The 18,635-nt window shown below is 40.4% G+C and overlaps 1 protein-coding gene and 1 pseudogene across 3 annotated transcripts in view; one reads left to right on the top strand and one right to left on the bottom strand.

The window, feature by feature from the left end:
* Nucleotides 1-13,940: 13,940 nt before the first annotated feature.
* Nucleotides 13,941-18,635, bottom strand: part of ALKBH8 (alkB homolog 8, tRNA methyltransferase) — a 62,692-nt gene continuing 57,997 nt past the window's right edge. For all 3 annotated transcript variants that reach the window (XM_070426932.1, XM_070426934.1, XM_070426933.1), the window contains exons 11-12: nt 17,167-17,316; nt 13,941-15,331 (exon numbers count right to left, since the gene is read on the bottom strand). In XM_070426932.1, the coding sequence (XP_070283033.1) occupies nt 14,777-15,331; nt 17,167-17,316 (705 nt within the window). In that variant the 3' untranslated portion in view covers nt 13,941-14,776. The remainder of the gene's footprint in view (nt 15,332-17,166; nt 17,317-18,635) is intronic.
* Nucleotides 16,380-16,830, top strand: LOC139018292 (ATP synthase subunit d, mitochondrial pseudogene; annotated as a pseudogene).

The raw sequence follows: 18,635 nt of genomic DNA, 5'->3' as shown, positions 1-18,635 counted from the left end.
AGAACATATTTGGCAATGATACATCTGATAAAGGGTTAATATCCTAAATGTATAGGAACTCATACAATTTTAAAAAAGGAAGACAAACAATCCAATTTCAAAAGGGGCAAAGGACCTAAATAGACATTTCTCCAAAGTGGACATACAGATATCCAAGAGACATGAAAAAATGCCAAAGTCACTGATCATCAAAGAGATGCAAATTAAAATGACAATGAGGTATCACCCCACTCACATCAAATGGCTATGATCAACAAATCAACAAATGACAAGTGCTGGAAAGGATGTGGAGAAAAGGGAACCCTAGTACACTGCTGCTGGGAATGCAAACTGATACAGCCACTGTGGAAAACAATGTGGAAAAAAAATTAAAAATGGAACTGGCATTTGACCTAGTGGTCACACTTCTGGGAATATGTCCTAAGAAACCTGAAACACCAATCAGAAAGAATGTATTCACTCCTATGTTCATAGCAGCATAATTTATAATAGCTAAGATCTGGAAGCTGCCCAAGTGCCCACCAGCAGATGAATGGATAAAAAAGCTGTGATACATTTACACTGTGGAATCCTATGCAGCAGTAAAAACTATGGATCTCTTACCCTTTGAGACAGCATGGAGGGACCTGGAGAGTATCATGCTAAGTGAAATAAACAAGTCAGAGAAAGACAAGTATCACATGATCTCACTCATATGTGGAATCTAATGACCAAATTTAAACTGATGAACAAAATAGATCCAGAGACATAGAAGCATGGAACAGACTGATGAATCTCAGAGGGAAGGTGCGGGTGGGTGGATGGGTGGGTGGGAAAAGATCAACCAAAGAACTTGTATGTATATATGCATAAACCATGGACACAGACAATAGGGTGGTGAAAGCCTGGGGCTGGCTAGAAGGAGTCAGTGGGGGAGGGGAGAAGGTGACATATGTAATACTTTCAATACTAAATATTTTTTAAAAATACCCTCAGGTGAGGCTAAATAAATAAATAAATAAGAGGATATTGGAAGCACTTTGTGTACTAAGGAATCAGGTGACCGCTGTTTCACAGAGCATCTGGTGGTTCTGGTTGAGTCTAGCCCAGTGGATGCTCTCCGTTCACATCCCACTCTGTGTGGTCTATCTGCATGACTAGTCCTCTCCTGTCTCCAGTTTTCCCTCCATTGGGGTACAACTGGGGCTGGATTGTAAGGCTAAAACCTGGTCCTGCGCCCCAGCTCAGTTGGAAGGGAGCTTTGGAATCTCCCCCACCTTGACAGCTTCTTTCCTGGAGCGAGGCCCTGCTTTTGTTATCTCTCACACTATTTTGAAAGGACCTCCCAACCTATAGGATTCTGATTCCTCCCAGATTACTACGAAGCCCCGTGTTCCCCTTGGCCTGAATCCCTTGGATAGTAACACCTGCCCTAACCAGAGCAGAATTGGTTAAACTTCCTTGATCTTGACAGTAGTGTTGTTTCTTCATGGAGGTAGCCATATCCTCTGCCCCTGTTAGTGTCTCCCAGCTCTTGCTAGCATTTGACTTGCACTCCCCATTCAATAGAAACACTGATATGTTGTGTGGCAAGGGGTCAAGATAATTGATCTGCCCGGCCAGAATGGTTCAGTGGGTTGAGCGTCATCCTGTGCACCAAAAGGTTGCAAGCTCGGTTCCTGGTCAGAGTACATACCTGGGTTGTGGGTTCAATCCCCAGTTGGGAAATGTAAGGAAGGGAACCAATTGGTGTTTTTCTCTCACATCTGTGTTTCTCTCTTTTTCTATCTCTGTTCCATTCTCTAAGCATGTCCTGGGGTGAAGATTAACATGAAGTAAATATATAAAAAAAAATTTAAAACAAAAAGATAATTGATTCCTCCCATCTCATTAGGTTTGAGACCCCACTGTTTTGCCAGTTGAGGCTTTCACTGGTTCGGGACTTGGGATGGCTGATTTTTAGTTCTCTAAGCAAGGAAAGTAGGGAATAGCAAACTATGAATTTCTGTTTTCAGATGCAGAAAGTTCACTGTGTTTTAAGTAGCAATCAACTCAATTATCCATAGTAGTGGAAGGGAGTAATGACATATTTCTATGCAGCATTGTCCTAAATCACCTATGCTTCGGAGCACAATTATTTTTCCCAGCAGATTTACTTTGCTAGTTATGCTGTGCCTGTAATTTTATTAAAATGAGTCTGCTTTCCCTGAGCACTGTGCCTTATAATCATAGGAGGAGGCATCACAAAAGACTGTTTGGTGGCAGGAGCCAGATGTTTTGATTAGCTGCTTACTATAGAAAAATCCCATGCATCTGTTAAAGAGCCAGTCATTGTGAGCTTACACATCAGGTAACAAGATCTTGCTGAGATTAGGGTGGAAGTGGGGTATAATTTGGAGTGAGGCATTAAACATGCAGGTAGTTATGGTAACCAAACACTAATAGAACAACCTAGACAAAAAGGGAAAAATTCGAGAATACATTTATTCAATTACAGCACGATGCAATGTTCACATGTTTCAGAGCCATGGTTGTGTACTTCATAGTAAAAATAATTTTATACTAAAATAGTTAATCAAAACTTTGAGAGAGGATGGAGAGTGAGGATGAAGACAGGGAGAGGGAGAAGAAAAGCTCACATTTGCCGAGTGTGTTGTCCATGCCAAGAACTGTTCTAAGCAACTTACATGCCATAGTTCTTCCGGTCAGTCCTTGCAATAACCCTATAAAAAGGCACTACTGTTATTCTCATTTTACAGACGGGCAATACAGAGCAGTTAAGTTATATAAGAGCCCCAGGCAATCTGATTTCAACAATATCATTACCCACGTTTTATTTTCTACTGCCCTTCCCAATAGAAAGCAGTGATGTTAAGTGTAACTTTAATAGAACATCAAAGAAAAAAACATTTCTTGCACTGATTAAGCCCTTTTAATCTTGGATAAAGATGATTTGGGGAGTTAAATGGAAAGTAGGGGTAGATAGTTCAAAACATATTTATATTTCTACATCTACATCCACTTTAGTCCAATCTTGATTATTTACAACAATAGGGCAAAGCATGTTATGGTTTTTAAAAGTGTCCCTGCTTGGGGCTGAGGCGAACTACATCTGAGCAAAAATCATATGCTAGAAAGTGAACAGTCTATGGGAGCCTAGAAAAGGAAAAAGCTAAGAGCAAGCACTGGCCACATTCTCGAAGAGGGAAGCACCGAGAAGACTTTGACAGGCCAATCACCAGAGAGACGTGATCTGTTGTTTTGTCCATTCTTATCACAGAGTAAAAAGTATAGACCTCAAAACTCTTCAATTATCTGTGCTAGGATTCCCAGGCTGCCACATGACACAAATCCAGGGGACATCATTTGCATTTTATTCTATGGTTTCTACAGAACCCTTTGTTAAAGTTTAGTCTCTGGAAAGAAATGTCTTCCATTATATAGGGACCAAAGGGACTTGATCACTGTCTTACGACCTTGGGCACTGAGCTCCTGATCAACTCTGGCCTCCCTATCAAAATTCAGTCTCTGGACCTGCAAACCTGAAGCCAAAGCCTAGGCTATGGTCACCACCAGCATACCTTCCACCTCTTGTAGGAGGCCCTGAGTGGCAGCAAGTCTCCTCATTGTTCTGAAACTGCAACAACTGTTATAATTGTCTACTTTATATTAGGTTATATTAATTGAGTGCCATTTATCAGGTGCTAAATGTCTCACAAAGTAAACATGATCATTCCCCAGGCAGTTTGTAATTTAAAGGGGCAACTCTCCAAAGCTATCAATGGTGGCATACAGAGCCATATGCTAGGAGGGTTAGGCTGCAGAGGTTTGAGTGCTACCACTTCACTATGGCTTCTGCTTATTTCCTCAAATTCTAGCTAATGTTTCATCATGACTTATCATCTTGAAGGAACACCCAAAGGTCTGCATTATTTTCCTTTCACCTAAGTTATTCTGGGGCTATTTCCCACAGACCACAAAAACCTGTACATTCCAGTGTCAGTGTATGTCTAGAAATAAGTAGAATAAATGTAAGAAGAACAATCATATCAGTAGGAAGCCCCATCCCATTTGCTAGGTTATAGCACATTTTCCCTTCAAAGTGCCTCAGCTCACATGAAGTGGTTACGGTGCACATGCAGAGCTCATGCTGCAGCTGACAAATTGCATTCATGAATCAGTGCCCTTGGAAAAGCTAGCATTTACCAAAGGAGGGAGGATGTGAAAAGCACATCACGGCATGGTGTAGAATACCAATGCCTTTTTACATATTTCATCCCTCAAGCCAGAATTCCAGAGAAGTGCTCCTGGGACTGGGACAGCCTGCTTTATTGTACCTTTTCACTTAAGGTTGAAATTTCCTATACCAGCACTGTCCAATAGAACTTTTTGCAAAGATGTAAATGTTCCATATCTGCATTTTCCAAAATGGTAGCCAAAGCTACATGTGGCTGCCAAGCACTTGCATGCGACTGGTCCAACTGAGAAACTGAATTTTAAATCATCATCTTCTTTTTTTTGTTTTGTTTTGTTAATCCTCACCCAAGGATATTTTTCCATTGATATTTAGAGAGAGTGGAAAGGAGGAGGAGAGACAGAGAGAAACACCGATGTGAGAGAGACACATCGATTGGTTGCCTCCCGCATGTGCCCTTACCAGGGCAGGGAATCAAGCCACAACCAGTAAGTGCACTTGACTGGAATCGAACCCAGAACCCTTCAGTCCACAGACTGACGCTCTATCCACTGAACCAAACCAGCTAGGGCTTATTTCATTTTAATTAATTGAAATTTTAGTAGCCACATGTGGTTAAGTGGCTATTAACCATATTGGACAATGCCGCTCTGAAAGAAATAGGACTTCAAAAAATTACCTGTGTTAGAAAACCACTGGAAAGCTCCCTGCCTGCCTCCACAGCACTCGCATTGAAGAATAATGACCTCACTCATGGTGATCAGGAGGGGTGGGGGGGGGGAGGGGAGGGTGACAATAGCTTGCAATTTCTTTCTGTCATTCAGTGAACTGTAGGAGCCCAGCAGCAGCCAAACACCTCGGTATGTTTATGACCCATGGATACTGCTTCATAAACAAAAGCTTGGCTTACATCAAACAGGTCTTCTAAATGTGATTATACTTACAGATTGGGTTTACCAACAGTTGGACACCATAATACAAAATACTCAGACAAAATTACTTTTTAGCACATGTCAAAGTTTTACTCAACCCATTAATGAAAGAACCAGCAGGAGGACAAGATCACTGCTTGCAGAAGCATGTGAACACTGAAATTTTAGTCTGTTAGGCAAGAAATGCTGAAATAAGATTGCTAAATTAGATACAAAACTGGTTATTTTCCTATGGGGCAATAAAATTCACTTCTCTATCTGACCCAAGAAGGAAGAAGAGCACAGGTGGAAATGAGGAAGGGAGGGTGGCACCTCAAACTGTGGAGTAACTAACACTGGATTTATCTTTCTAGGCACCCAACGTCTCTTTCAAATATCTGGACTTCTTTCATAGCAGTGGTTCTCAACCTTCTGGCCCTTTAAATACAGTTCCTCATGTTGTGACCCAACCATAAAATTATTTTCGTTGCTACTTCATAACTGTAATGTTGCTACTGTTATGAATTGTAATGTAAATATCTGATTTGCAGGATGGTTTTAGGCGACCCCCGTGAAAGGGTTGTTCGACCGCCAAAGGGGTCGTGACCCACAGGTTGAGAACCGCTGTTTCAGAGGATTTTTCATAACCATTCCTTTCTTTTCCTTCCCATTGCTACCCAGCCACTTTAGTTTCTTATCATTTCATTGTCAAAGGCAGTTAATCAAACAAGTTTCTGTGCTGTTTAAGATTCAGGAATGCTTCTGAAATCACCTTTTATCTCTACTGTGATAAATTGTTCATTGAACACCACAAAGACCATGGATGGAACTCAGAATCATGAATACCCTGCCCCTTTAAGAAAAGCTTAGTAAGTTTTTACAATTAAAAAATCAACTAATACACTTAAAATTCACCTTTAATTTTCAAATTTATTGTTGTTTTCTGAAGTATAATTATCTGAACAACGTGTAAGAAGCATTTGAAACAAAAGGTGCCAAAGATCGTCAATCTGTTAGAAGGAAGGGAGGCGGGACACCAGTAAGCCTCCAATTTCTGAGACTAAAAATAATGATCTTCTTTTCTTTGTAAGTTAGGTGGTTACAGATCAATACAGCGAAAATGTGAAGCATGCATGAGGAGCAAATAATTTGGTATCAATGGAGCCCTGGGTGTGAGGTGGGAGCAGAGAAGTTTGAGGAGAGAGAACTAGCAGACAACAGTTTGAAAGAGTCACACTTCTAAGGAGTTTGGATTTCATTGCTGAAAGTCACGGATGAAATTCAGTTAAGGAGACCAATTTGCAAGTTTCATGAAACTCATTTTGGTAGCAGTGCAGACAATCAGAATCTCAGAGGGAAGGCGTGGGTGGGAAGAGATGAACTAAAGAACTTGTGTGCATAGATGCATAACCCTGAACACAGACAATAGGGTGGTGAAGGTCTGGGGCAGCAGGTGAGGGTGGGCTAGAAGGGGTCAATGGGGATAAAGAGGGACATATGTAATACTTTGAACAATAAAGATTTCAAAGAGAAAAAAGAAAATCAGAGGTGAGGCTTAAGACAGGGGTGAAGAAATCAATACGTGAAACGTTTAGAAGCAGTAATCAGCAGGACTTGTAGACCTAAAATATAAGAAATGATTGAGCACGGCACGAAGCAGATCATTCACCGTGATAAATTCCGAGGTGCGGGCTGTATGTTGTATGGAGTTCAGGGCAGGGGATAATTGTAAGAGCTGGAGAAGCTGGGAAGATTTTTGAATACCTAGTTATGAAGTTGTGCCTTCTGTGAGTGCTTGAGAGGTTGCTGCTTCCTAAGTAAATCAGTTTCAGTGTGAAAGAATTGAGCTTTTCATCCAAGTACAGATCGAGAATTCAAAATCTGGCTTGCTCCTCATTATTTAAAAAGCTAAGTAATTAAGTATTTCGAGCTACTCAAAGACTACAGTATTTAGCTAGAGTAATCTATGAACAAGTAAAACGAGTTGGAAATGTATGTTGGTAGTTAATCCAGCTACAAACCAGGTACCAGGGGATGGGTTATTTGCCCAAAGAATTCAACCACACCTAAACCAGTAGTGGCTGCGGGGAATCTGAGTGCGGTAAGGAAGACCATGGACGTTCTGCTCAAGGTCTCAAGAACGTGGAACACTGGCTTAGATATGGAGACTGTGCATGGCTTTGTGAACAGGAATTAATTCATCCAGAAGCATTATTGCCGGTTATCAAGGTCCCGAGGCTGCAGGAATATGACTAGCCACCTTTCTGGAGAACTGATGAGATGTTGAGCTCAGCAAGAGGACCCATGAAATTACTGCCCGCAGCAGTGTAGCAACATTTCTCTTTTTGAAAGAATGATGAAACCACAGCTCTACAGATAAATGAAAAGCGGCCTACGGAGAGGACTATCAGATGTGTTTACGTCACGTCTTCCTTTTTTAAGCAGCGCTAATGCTTTGGCACTGCAGTGCTCATGGTTATGCATTCCTATGTACAGCTCCGAGAGCTCCAATTTTCTAAGCAGTCTGTCTGTCACTGTGCACATCTGCTGTTTGGCGGCAGTACAGTGGAACCCATCAGTAGTGATGTACGGTTATGACGTGTTGACGTTTCCATTATAAACTTTAATTTTGAACTGTTTATGCAAAATGACTGGATTTATATTGCACTGGGCTCAGAGCTGACAGAATTTCAACCACCATTTGTGAGTTTTTATTTAGATTCATTATGTATGCCAGAATCTTGTCTCTTACAAGAGCACAAAAAACCTTCATTAACAAGGAATAGTTTTTTAAACATAAAGTTTGTCTGGCAGTTAATAGTGTGAACCAGGTCAATTTTGAATTGATAGAAAAATTAAACTTTTATCAACTCAGATTTCAAAAGTAATGATAGTATTTAGTATTATTTGTCATTTGAATCATTTAAGTTTGAGCATATTAATAATGTTTTTCTTTCTAAGTTTTATACTCTATAAATGACAGCCAAAAAAATGCCTAATTATTTTCATTTTTATTACATAAAAATAATTTAAGTGCTTATCTAATACTAGAAACCCGTTGCACGAAGATTCGTGCAATAGGCCTTCCTTCCCCTGGCTGCTGGCACCAGTTTTCCTCCGGCACCCAGGACCCAGGCCTTGGATCTGGCCACAGCGGAGAAGCCAAGCCTTGAGGCTAGGGTTCTCCCCTCCAGCCACAGTGAGGCTTGGCTTCTCTTCTGCAGTTGCAGCGAAGAAGCCAAGCCTCTTCAGTCTTCAGTCTTCGGCCTTCACTCCAGCCAGAGCCTTCAGTCTTTGCTCCATGCCTGCGTATGCAAATTAACCGCCATCTTTGTTGGGTTAATTTGCATAGTCACTCTGATTGGCTGGTGGGCGTAGCAGAGTGACACCAATTTGCATGTTTCTCTTTTATTAGTGTAGACTAGTAGCCCCGTGCACAAAATTTGTGCACTCTGGCGGGGGGGGGGGGGCGGTCCCTCAGTTATTAAACATTTATCTGCACAACACTGACTGACCACATTGGTGGCGATGGTGGTGGTCTTGTCAGAATGTGTTATATTATGCAGATGAAAATCTATTTAAACAGATTTGATGTAGATATTTTCAAAGATGGAAGAATTGTCCCTGTCAACTATTTCAGTTGATTCATATCTTCAGTAATTGTCATCATTGCAAAGTTTTCAGTCCCCATATGGATTGCTGGATATAATAGGTCATGTGCTGTCCCTGTCCTTTGTAGCCTTTGTTACCTTAAGGAGGACTCTAGCTTTCCATTTATATGTTTACGTACCAACCTTACTGGCTTAAAAATGTAAGCTTTTAACACTGCCCTCTCTGTTCTGTATCCTTCCGATGAAAAGTGGAGTTGGGTTGCAGCACAGGAGAGAAATTCAGAAGGGGAATATTGAAGTAATGACTGCAGTTGGAGAAGAGGGAACCTGTTTTCCTGGCCACAGGCGCTGGCGCCCTGGACCACAGGGCTGGCAGCTTCTCTGAGTGGCTGCAGCCTGGGACCTTGGGCGGGTAGCTTGTCCATCTCCTGGGCTGCAGCAAGCCGCAGGCGCTGGCGCCTGGACCAAAGGTGGGCAGCTTCTTCTTCTGGCGGGCTTCTTCTTCTTCTGTGCTTCCAGGGAGGGTAGTCAGTTATGTGTCATGCAAACATAGGCGTCACCCATCTCAGAAGCCGGGTGCGGGTCAGGGAAGCGCCAGCTGGGGACGCTTTGGTCACCGATTGATCACCGCAGAAGCCGAGTGTGGGGGCAGGGAAGCGGCCACCTAAGCCCAACTTGTGCCTTCTTACAGTCGGGGGCACCTTCCCCTGGCTGCTGGCAGCCAGTTTTCCTCCAGCGGCAGGAACCCAGGCCTTTGCTCTTCGCTGGTAGGGACCCTCGCGGCGGGCTTCGTTCTTCGCTCCCGCCACCGGGTTTGGCTTCCGGGGGCGGAGCCGGCGCGCTGGCTTCGCTCTCCGCGCTCCCCAGGCCAGCCTTCGCTCTCTGCTCCTGCCGCGGGGCTTGGCTCCCGGGGGCGGATCCCAGCGGTGGTGGCTCGGAGGGCTGCTCCTACCTGGGGCCAACGGGCTTTGCTCCATCGCTTGGCGCCGACATATGCAAATTAGCCACCATCTTGGCTGGCAATTAATTTGCATATCGCCCTGATTAGCCAATGGGAAGGGTAGCGAAGTTATGGTTAATTACCATGTTTCTCTATTATTAGATAGGATATCTTGAGTGCTTATCTAATAACTCAGTAGCTAACTAGTGGTTATTTAAGCACTAAACAGATGTCATTCAACAAATATGTTACTATTTTATGAGGGAGTAAAGATTACCAGTCATTAAAGAAGAACCAAATAATCAAATGTTCCATAATGTCTAAGATTATCTTTGTGTCATTATTTTTACCCTGAAACATTTAACTAATAAAAATTTGATTCAAAATAAATATAAGAACATTTGAAATAGTATTGATTTTGTTTCTATAACAGTCTCAATGAAATATTTTCCCCAACACTAATACAAACTTAATCTGTTTTATTTGAGATGTTGTTAGCTTCCATTTAAATGATAGTGCAAACGTTTACTTTTTAGAAGCATTTTTTTTAGCAGCATTTTTTGTTCTTCAGACAAACTGAAGTGATTTTAGTAAGGTTTAGTAATATTTAAATGGCTACCTTCTGTACCATTTTAAATATCTAGACTATTTTGAATTTTCAAATGCATGGTATCTTCACCAAGTGCACTGGAAGGTCTATTATTGGACCTGGTTGGGAAACATTAAGAATGTGTGATGATGAGTCATTTATTTGATAATAATAAATAGTAACTGCATGTTGTTATTTATAAAACCGTAAGGCACTGTTGTCAAGCTCCAAAATTTGTGTATACGTTTAGGCCATAAGAGTTAATAGTTTATTTATGACTTTGTAGATTAAGTTATTTATGTATGAAACAAAACTGGGAAATATATTGAGGATTTAGTATCCAGAGGACTTCTTTAATGTTACATTTCTTAAATGTAAACATATATTTTTAATGCGTAGTTAAGTGATATTAACACCAAATAAAGTAGTGACACAATCAGTGTTGTGCCTTTTGTCAGTGACAAAATAAAACCATTGTGGCAATTAAACATTTTTTAATTAAAAAAAAATAAAATAGCAGCTGCAGTTGCAGTCACCATCTGATTAAGTTGTAAATTACAATCATCCACATTCTCCAAGATCCATGTTTTCTACACCAGCCCAAATGGTGAATTTATGAGCATATGGTAAGAATTGACACCCTTGCCCTAGCCGGTTTGGCTCAGTGGATAGAGCGTCAGCCTGTGGACTGAAGGGTCCCAGGTTCGATTCTGGCCAAGGGCATATGCCTAGGTCGCAGGCTCCATCCCCAGGAGGGGGTGTGCAGGAGGCAGCTGATCAATGATTCTCTCTCATCATTGATGTTTCTCTTCCTCCCTCCTTCTCCCTCCCTCCCTCCCTCCTCCCCTCCCTCCCTCTCCCTTCCTCTCTGAAATCAATAAAAATATATTTAAAAAGAAAAAATGAATCACTACCCTTGCATCCTTCAAGTTTTGCAAGCACTTCAGGAATGTGGTATTGCCTTTGGCTTACTGTTTTTCCTTAGGGAGGCCAGAAAGATTTTACCTTGACATTTCCTCTTCGGCTTCAAGGGCAGACAAACTACACAGATGGAGCCAGGCATCTGGCAGCCACTGAAAATGGGTAGTCTAAAGAGAAGTAACATACTCTCTGCCCACTTCCATGGAAAACATTCTGTGAGTTGACTTAATGCCTTGGCAAGAACAATGGCCTTACTGCTCAGGGAATTCTTGACTGACAATGGAGGTTGCTATTTCAAAGCAGAAAAGCAATGAAGGGACTGATGCAAAGAAAGAACTTACCCTAATTTTCTTTTTAAAATGTCAGAGAATAGAAAAATATTCCAATTAGCAAAAAGAGTAAGTGATACATTTTAAGAATTTTTATCTTTCTAGTTAGTCAACATGGCTTACTGGCTTTACCTGGAATCTCAATTCTCAAGCACAATATTCACACATTTAGGAACTGGCTAAAATCACAATTATTTAATATATAAGCAGTGTCTTATTTTCCTCAACACATTTATTATAGAAAATTATGTAATTATATTGGGTTGTCCTTTGAAGTAATACTACTATATTTATGAAAAAAATTTTTGTTAATTAAATAATAAACCTTTTTCAAACAAGTGTTTTGAAAAGTTGGTACATGAGAATCTATCTTAATTATTTTTTATTGATTGCATTTTGAAATTATAAAAATCATAGAATTCTGTCCCTGGTCAACTCAGTCTGGCTAGAAGTTTATGAATTTTATTAATCTCCTCCAAGAATATGCTTTTATGTTCATTGACTTTATTATTGTTGTTTTCTATTTCATTGATCTCTGCTCTGTTCTTTGTTTCCTTTCTTTTGCCTACTTTGCATTTTATTTGCTCTTCTTTTTCTAGTTTCTTAAGAAGAAAGCTGAGATCCTCGGATTTGAGATCTTTCTTCTTTCCTACCATAGGCATTTAGTGCTATACATAACTTTCTCCCTACGTACTACCTTAGCAGTGTGTTGGGAGGCCCTAAGCCCACCCCCAGGTTCAGTGATTCGCTAGAAGGATCCGCACATAGCCATACTCAGTGTTAGGATTTATTACAGCAGGAGGATGGCACAGTCAGCACAAGGGTACGTGGGGTGAGGGCCACAGGAAGCCAGGCACAAGCTTCTGAGAGTCCTCTCCTGGTGGAGTCATGCCTAATTCCCCAACAAGAAGTTACAATAAAAAATGTGAAATGTTGCCAAATAGGGAAGCAGTGAGAGACAACACCCAGCTTTTCATTGGGGGTTGGCCAGGTAGGCACCCTTTGCCTGGCATATACCCAAATTCCACAGTGACCCACTCTTATTAGTTAGGGTGGTGGGAAATACCCCTCCCCTACTCTGCCCCCCAAATCTAAGTTTTCAGATTCTAGCCACGGATAGCAGTGTCAGGCTTGCTACGTTAATTTCTTTTTGCACAAATTCTAGTGTGTTGTGCTTTCATTTTCATTCAGTTCAAAATACTTTCTATTTTCCCTTTTGAATACTTCCTTAACCTATGGGTTATTTATATTCAAAATTCTTGAGGATTGTTCCAGAGATCTTTTTGCTATTAATTTATTTATTTTCATTGTTGCCAGAGAGCATATTTTGTATGACTTTAATTCTTTTAAATGTACTGAGTCTTGTTTTATGACTCAGATGATGGTCTTTCTCAGTAAATGCTCCTTGTGTACTTCATAAGAATTTGCATTCTGCTGTCATTGGCTAGAATGTTCAATAAATGTCAATATGGTTAAGTTAGTGAATTATGTTGTTTAAGGCTACTCTTATTCTATGTAGTTATTCTATCAATTATTGAAATCTCCAACTATAACTGTGGATTTGTCTATTAAGCATCACTAACAGTAACAAAGCATTTTTTAAGTAATCTAAGTAGTTCTATTAGAAAAGCTCTGCATGCTGGAAGTAAAGTATTTAAAAAAAAATCCACGATTTTCCCTTCTGCGTGATTATTTGACCTACAGTTAACTTTCTAACCTTGTTTCATCCTGGAAACTTGACTAACTGTAAGTTAATTTGGTAACTATGAAATATTTTTAGTTGAAAAATAACCCCTGATTGCTCCTGGACTGGAATAAACCATGAATAAACTAGAAATACCTAATAATGACACCACAGATTTGGCTGTAAGAGCACAATTAGATCAGACTGACAACTCTAATTTGCGCTATTTAAATAAAGGCGTTAAGAGCATATTTGGGATCCCTTCAGCACCCAGATCAATGCATCAGGAATACCAATTAACTCTTGGCAAAAAACGTCAGGCAGAATTAGTAGTTACTTCAGCCCTTTAGAACTGATCCTTTGTTGTTGGGTAACCCCCAGTCCTGTTTTGCTTTCCCATGGCATTTATCATTACCTGGTAGTAGCATTATTTATGTATTTACTTATTGTCTGTCTTCCCCTCTACAGCGCAAGCTCCACAAGGACATGGACTTTGTTCTTTGTCTGTCCACTGCTCCCCTCCCAGTACTTACAACAGTAACTTCTGCACAGTAGAGGCTCAGCAAGTATTTGTTGGATGAAGCTCCTACTAATGTATGGGTATCATCTGACTGACTAAAATTTGCCAAGCACCCACTATGTGTCAATCCCTATGCTAGTCAGGAGTGATGGCAGCGTAGTTATCATCCATGACTGTATGGAGCTAAGAAATCACAGATAAAATTTCAGATAACTTTCTACTAAACAGAAATTTTCTTTATTAAAGTATATGATTTCTTCTACACGATTCTACATAATTTAATTCATTTAGTAACACTTTATAACAAAAGTTTATTTTCAAAATGCTATACACTTATCCCTGGATCCCAAATACTTCACAAACTACAATTACTTTATAAAAAACCATCCCTGTTCCTCCCTAGAGGAGAAGCCTACATGTATGGGTAAAACAAGGTCAGCAATAGTAGTAGACTAAATGTTTCCTAACTAATCTCCACTTTCAAACTTCTCTCAGGTGCACTCCTTTAGTACTTTACAAGTTTTCTCTTTAATTAAAAAGACTTGCTCTAACTGGTTTGGCTCAGTGGATAGAGCGTCGGCCTGTGGAATGAAGGGTCACAGGTTTGATTCTGGTCAAGGGCATGTACCTGGGTTGCAGGCACATCCCCAGTGGGGGGCGTGCAAGAGACAGCTGAATCGATGTTTCTCTCTCATCGCTGTTTCTAACTCTGTATCCCTCTCCCTTCCTCTCTGTAAAAAATTAATAATATATATATATTTTTTAAAAAAGACTGCTGCCCTAGCTGGTTTGGCATAGTGGATAGAGCATCGGCCTGTGGACCAAAGGGTCAAGGACACGTGCCTTGGTTGCAGGCTCCTCCCCAGCTGGGCCCTGGTCGGGGCATGTGCAGGAGGCAACCAATTGATGTGTTTCTCTCACAACAATGTTTCTCTCTGTCTTTCCCTCTCTCTTCCAATCTCCCTAAAAATCAAAGGAAAAATATCTTCGGTTGAGGATTAACAACAGCAACAACAAAAAAGACTGCTAATTTAGTCTGCTTTTTAAGAAAAAAGCTGAGTGTTTCTTTCCTGTCTATGATATGTTCGTTGAGATCATCAGACCTTTTGAAGAATCACACACCAGTTTCCCTGGTCATAGTAGCTCTGCAGAATGCTGACATTATTCAAAGTCTGGCAGGCAGCTTCCAATTCTCCCTCACAGAACACATGGTAGTAACGATGAAACACAGGGCCTGGGTCATGGGTTCCTGCTGGACCAAATGTCTCAGTAGGTTTTTCTTTACTTGCATTTCCCTTAAGGTGCCAGGGAACCAGTAAGTCTTGAGAATGAAAAGAAGTCCTGTTAGTGTGAATAGGCAGCTTGCAATTAGCAACTTCCTTTGAATTACATCTTCCTTTCTGAAAGTCATTAATGGAGGGTACGGAACATGCTGAATCTTGATGGCCCGTGTCAGGCATTGGCTCTACAAACTGCTCCTGTGCTGATGGATCACTGTTGATCTCTTGCCTTCCTTGACTAGTTCTGTTTTCTCTGAGATACTTGGACTTCTTCTTCTTATACTCTTGTTCCATCGCCCACACATAAATGAGTGCCTTCCCACCAGGCCTCAAGAGTCGAGCAAGTTCTTGAAGAGCTGCCATTCTTCGCTCCTAGCAAAAAAACATGTTGCCATTTATCAACCAGGAGGAGACAGAGAAAACAAAAATATAACTGACAGTAGGACCACTCTCAATTAAGATAAATAGCCCAGAAAATCTAACAGAATACCTTCTATAAAACAAAAAAGGGGAAAAAAAGGTAAGGGGAATTTTGTTCTGTTACTGAGTGGTTAAAAAATAGTGTTGAAGAAGGAAAAGGAAATTTTTATTTCCGCTAATAAAATAGAGGCATAGAGTGTTTTCCATTTTGTTTTGAATTCAGCTAAGGTTATAAGATATACTAACTAAAACTGCTGGAGACTCCAGCACAGGGTGATCTATAGAGTTACTGCTTAGATCAGGGGAGAAATCACTGACACCCAAGGAAGAGGATTTTTTTCCTATAAAAAATATAAAATTCACTTATTTTAAAATTCAAAATATGTGACTAATTAAAGGCATAAAGTGACATACTACTACCAGTTAAGTACCTTAATATATATATATATATATATATATATATATATATGTATGTATATAAAGTCTTGAGAATGAAAAGAAGTCCTGTTAGTGTGAATAGGCAGCTTGCAATATATATATATATATATATATATATATCTTTATTGAGTTCAGAGAGGACGGGAGAGGGAGAGAGAGATAGAAACATCAATGATGAGAGAGAATCATTGATCGGTTGCCTCCTGCATGCCCCCTACTGGGGACCAAGCCCGCAACCTGGGCATGTGTCCTTGACCAAAATCGAACCCTGGACCCTTCAGTCCACAGGCTGACGCTCTATCCACTGAGCCAAACCAGCCAGGGCAAGTACCTTGCTTTTGAAAAAGAATAGGGAAAAAAACTGAATGGGAAAGAAGTGAGATTCTGATGTCAGGAATGAGTGAGAGTTGAGAAAGAAAAATGGAAACAGAAATAGAGAGGAGGCTCAAAGGCTGAGGTGTCCATTCAAGAGGCACAGAGTTCTCTTAAAATCTTACAGCTAAACTTTAAAGATGAGCAGGTTGCTGTGGACCGAGGCCACCGGGCTCTGAAGGATCTTAGGATGGCTGGGCAAAAACATGCTCTAAAGGACACTGACTGGGTAGCTTTTGGGGAGGAGCACACCCCAAAACTGAAGGCCATTGCTAACTCCTTGAACTCCTGAAATGAGACCCTCACCTCCAGGTTGACCACTCTACCTGAGAATCTACCTGCTAGCACTTGCTATAAGACCAAGGAAGTGAATGCTGGCTTGGTAGATGACTTTGAGAAGCTTAATGACCTGAAGGTTCCTGTGCCAGAGGATATAGTACCGTGGTGGATGGTGAAGAAAGAGGAGATGTGAAGTTGTGTTGAGTTTTGGTTTCTCTTAAAGGCCAGGATTGAGCAATATGGGAAAGAACTGGAGAAGATGAAGAACATAATTCCATTTGATCAGATGACCAATGAGGATTTGAAAACTAGACAAGAAGAGGCATCCCCACTGGCCTCCCAAGCCAATTGAGAATTTATAAACTTGAGTCTGGGAGAAAGTGCTGGCTCTCATATACAAACTCGGACATTAAAAATAATTATGTGGTGAAAAAAATTTAAAGATGAGTAAGTCTCAAGGTAGGATAAAAGGCAGAAACATGCAGCAATAACAACATACAGTCCATTAGGCTTCTGTTAGTAAGTACAACTCCCATGTAACTCATCTCCCTTCCACATGCTCTCTTAACAAGTGGTGCAAAATGTGACAAGAGAATGGAAAGAAAAGAAAAGCTAATACAAGTCCCAACTAGTAAAATCCATAAACATTTCCTGCCACTTTAGCTACAAGTTCTGGGAGAGAGAAAGACAGTACTTACAGCTGTCGCAAAATGGTGAATAACAGCAATGGAGATGCAGGCATCACAAGACCCACTGCGGACTGGCACTGCCAATGCATCGCAGACAAAGGCCTGAAACTGCCTCTCTCTACAAATGTCCACAAGGTTTTGGCTACGATCACAGCCAATCTATAACAGAGAAAGTCAAAACATCTTATTTAAATGGCATGAGAAATTAAGAGCAATGGATTTACTCCTTACCATAAAGTTAGGAGACAGATTTCATATGGTGAGATGGTCTAAGACCATGATATTATCGGTTTTTACAGCCAGTACAAAGTGAGAATATATAATTCACTGGACAGCATTTATTACCTTAACAAGTATCAAACAGAACTCAAATTAGTGAATGTAAACAAATGACTAGAATAAGAATGACAGCAGTGGCTATGGGAGGCCCTAATGGGTACCTAAGTGATCACCATTCAGAATCTATATCTCTTTGTAATATCACACACTTAAAAATGAAAACTATCCCATAAAACATAGACATTCAATCTTTTGAGGGGAGCTACAAATAAGAGGATCTAAGCTATCTGTCATTACTAGTAAACTATACTCTAATGGCCCAGAGAGTAGAAAAATAGCTGATTTTTTTCCCTGCTTTATACTTACTTGTTTTGTTTTTTTAATTTTTTTTAAATTTTTTTTTATTTTTCGCTTAAAGTATTACAAAGGGTATTACATAAGTGTCCTTTTTCCCCCCCCGCCCTTGACAAGCCCCTGCCCTCCCTTACCCCCCAGTGTCTTATGTCCATTAGTTATGGTTATATGGGTGCATACAAGTCCTTCGGTTGATCTCTTACTCCCCTATACTTACTTGTGCAATCAGAAAATAAAATCTTCAAATAATAAAGAAGTAATTTATTTCATTTTTTTAGTTATTGATTTTTGTTCTGCTAAACACCTAATCAATACATAAGAATGAAGTACTGAATTCAAAATTTATAAAATGATATTTAATTAAACCTTTCAGTATGACCAAACCATCCCATGGGAATGACAACACTGAGGCAGCTAGCAGCATCCTTTCATCTTCCCCAGCAGGGGAGGTCTAACATACTTAGTGCATGTTCTGTGGGAAGTGTTTGGGGGCTGGGATTGCCTATTTTCTCTCGAGCTTTGTTATTGTTGGACAGAGCTTTACTGTTTAGTTCTAACAATACTGTGTGTGCTTGTGTGGTGTGTGGAAGAGAGAGAGAGAGAGAGAGAGAGAGAGAGAGAGAATGAGAATGAGAATGAGAATGAATGCCTGAGCACATGTAAACTGAGGAAAGAATGGGAGGATTTAAGAAATTTTAAATCACTAATTAATAATTATGCCCAAATATTTCTTTTTAACACAACCTCTATATTAGAGAAAACAGAAGTAGCCACCTCAAACTTCTAGTTCTTCACTTGAATTTGTGATGTAATATTCGGGTTCCCTCAATCCTTCGCAGAATAAA

This window comes from Myotis yumanensis, unplaced genomic scaffold (genome assembly GCF_028538775.1).
Source record: "Myotis yumanensis isolate MYYU_CA2020_CCGP unplaced genomic scaffold, mMyoYum1.0.hap1 SCAF_10, whole genome shotgun sequence".
In the NCBI taxonomy this organism is placed as follows: domain Eukaryota; kingdom Metazoa; phylum Chordata; class Mammalia; order Chiroptera; family Vespertilionidae; genus Myotis; species Myotis yumanensis.
The sequence above is the reverse complement of the archived record's forward strand: the minus strand, read 5'-3'. Positions and strand labels throughout refer to the sequence as shown.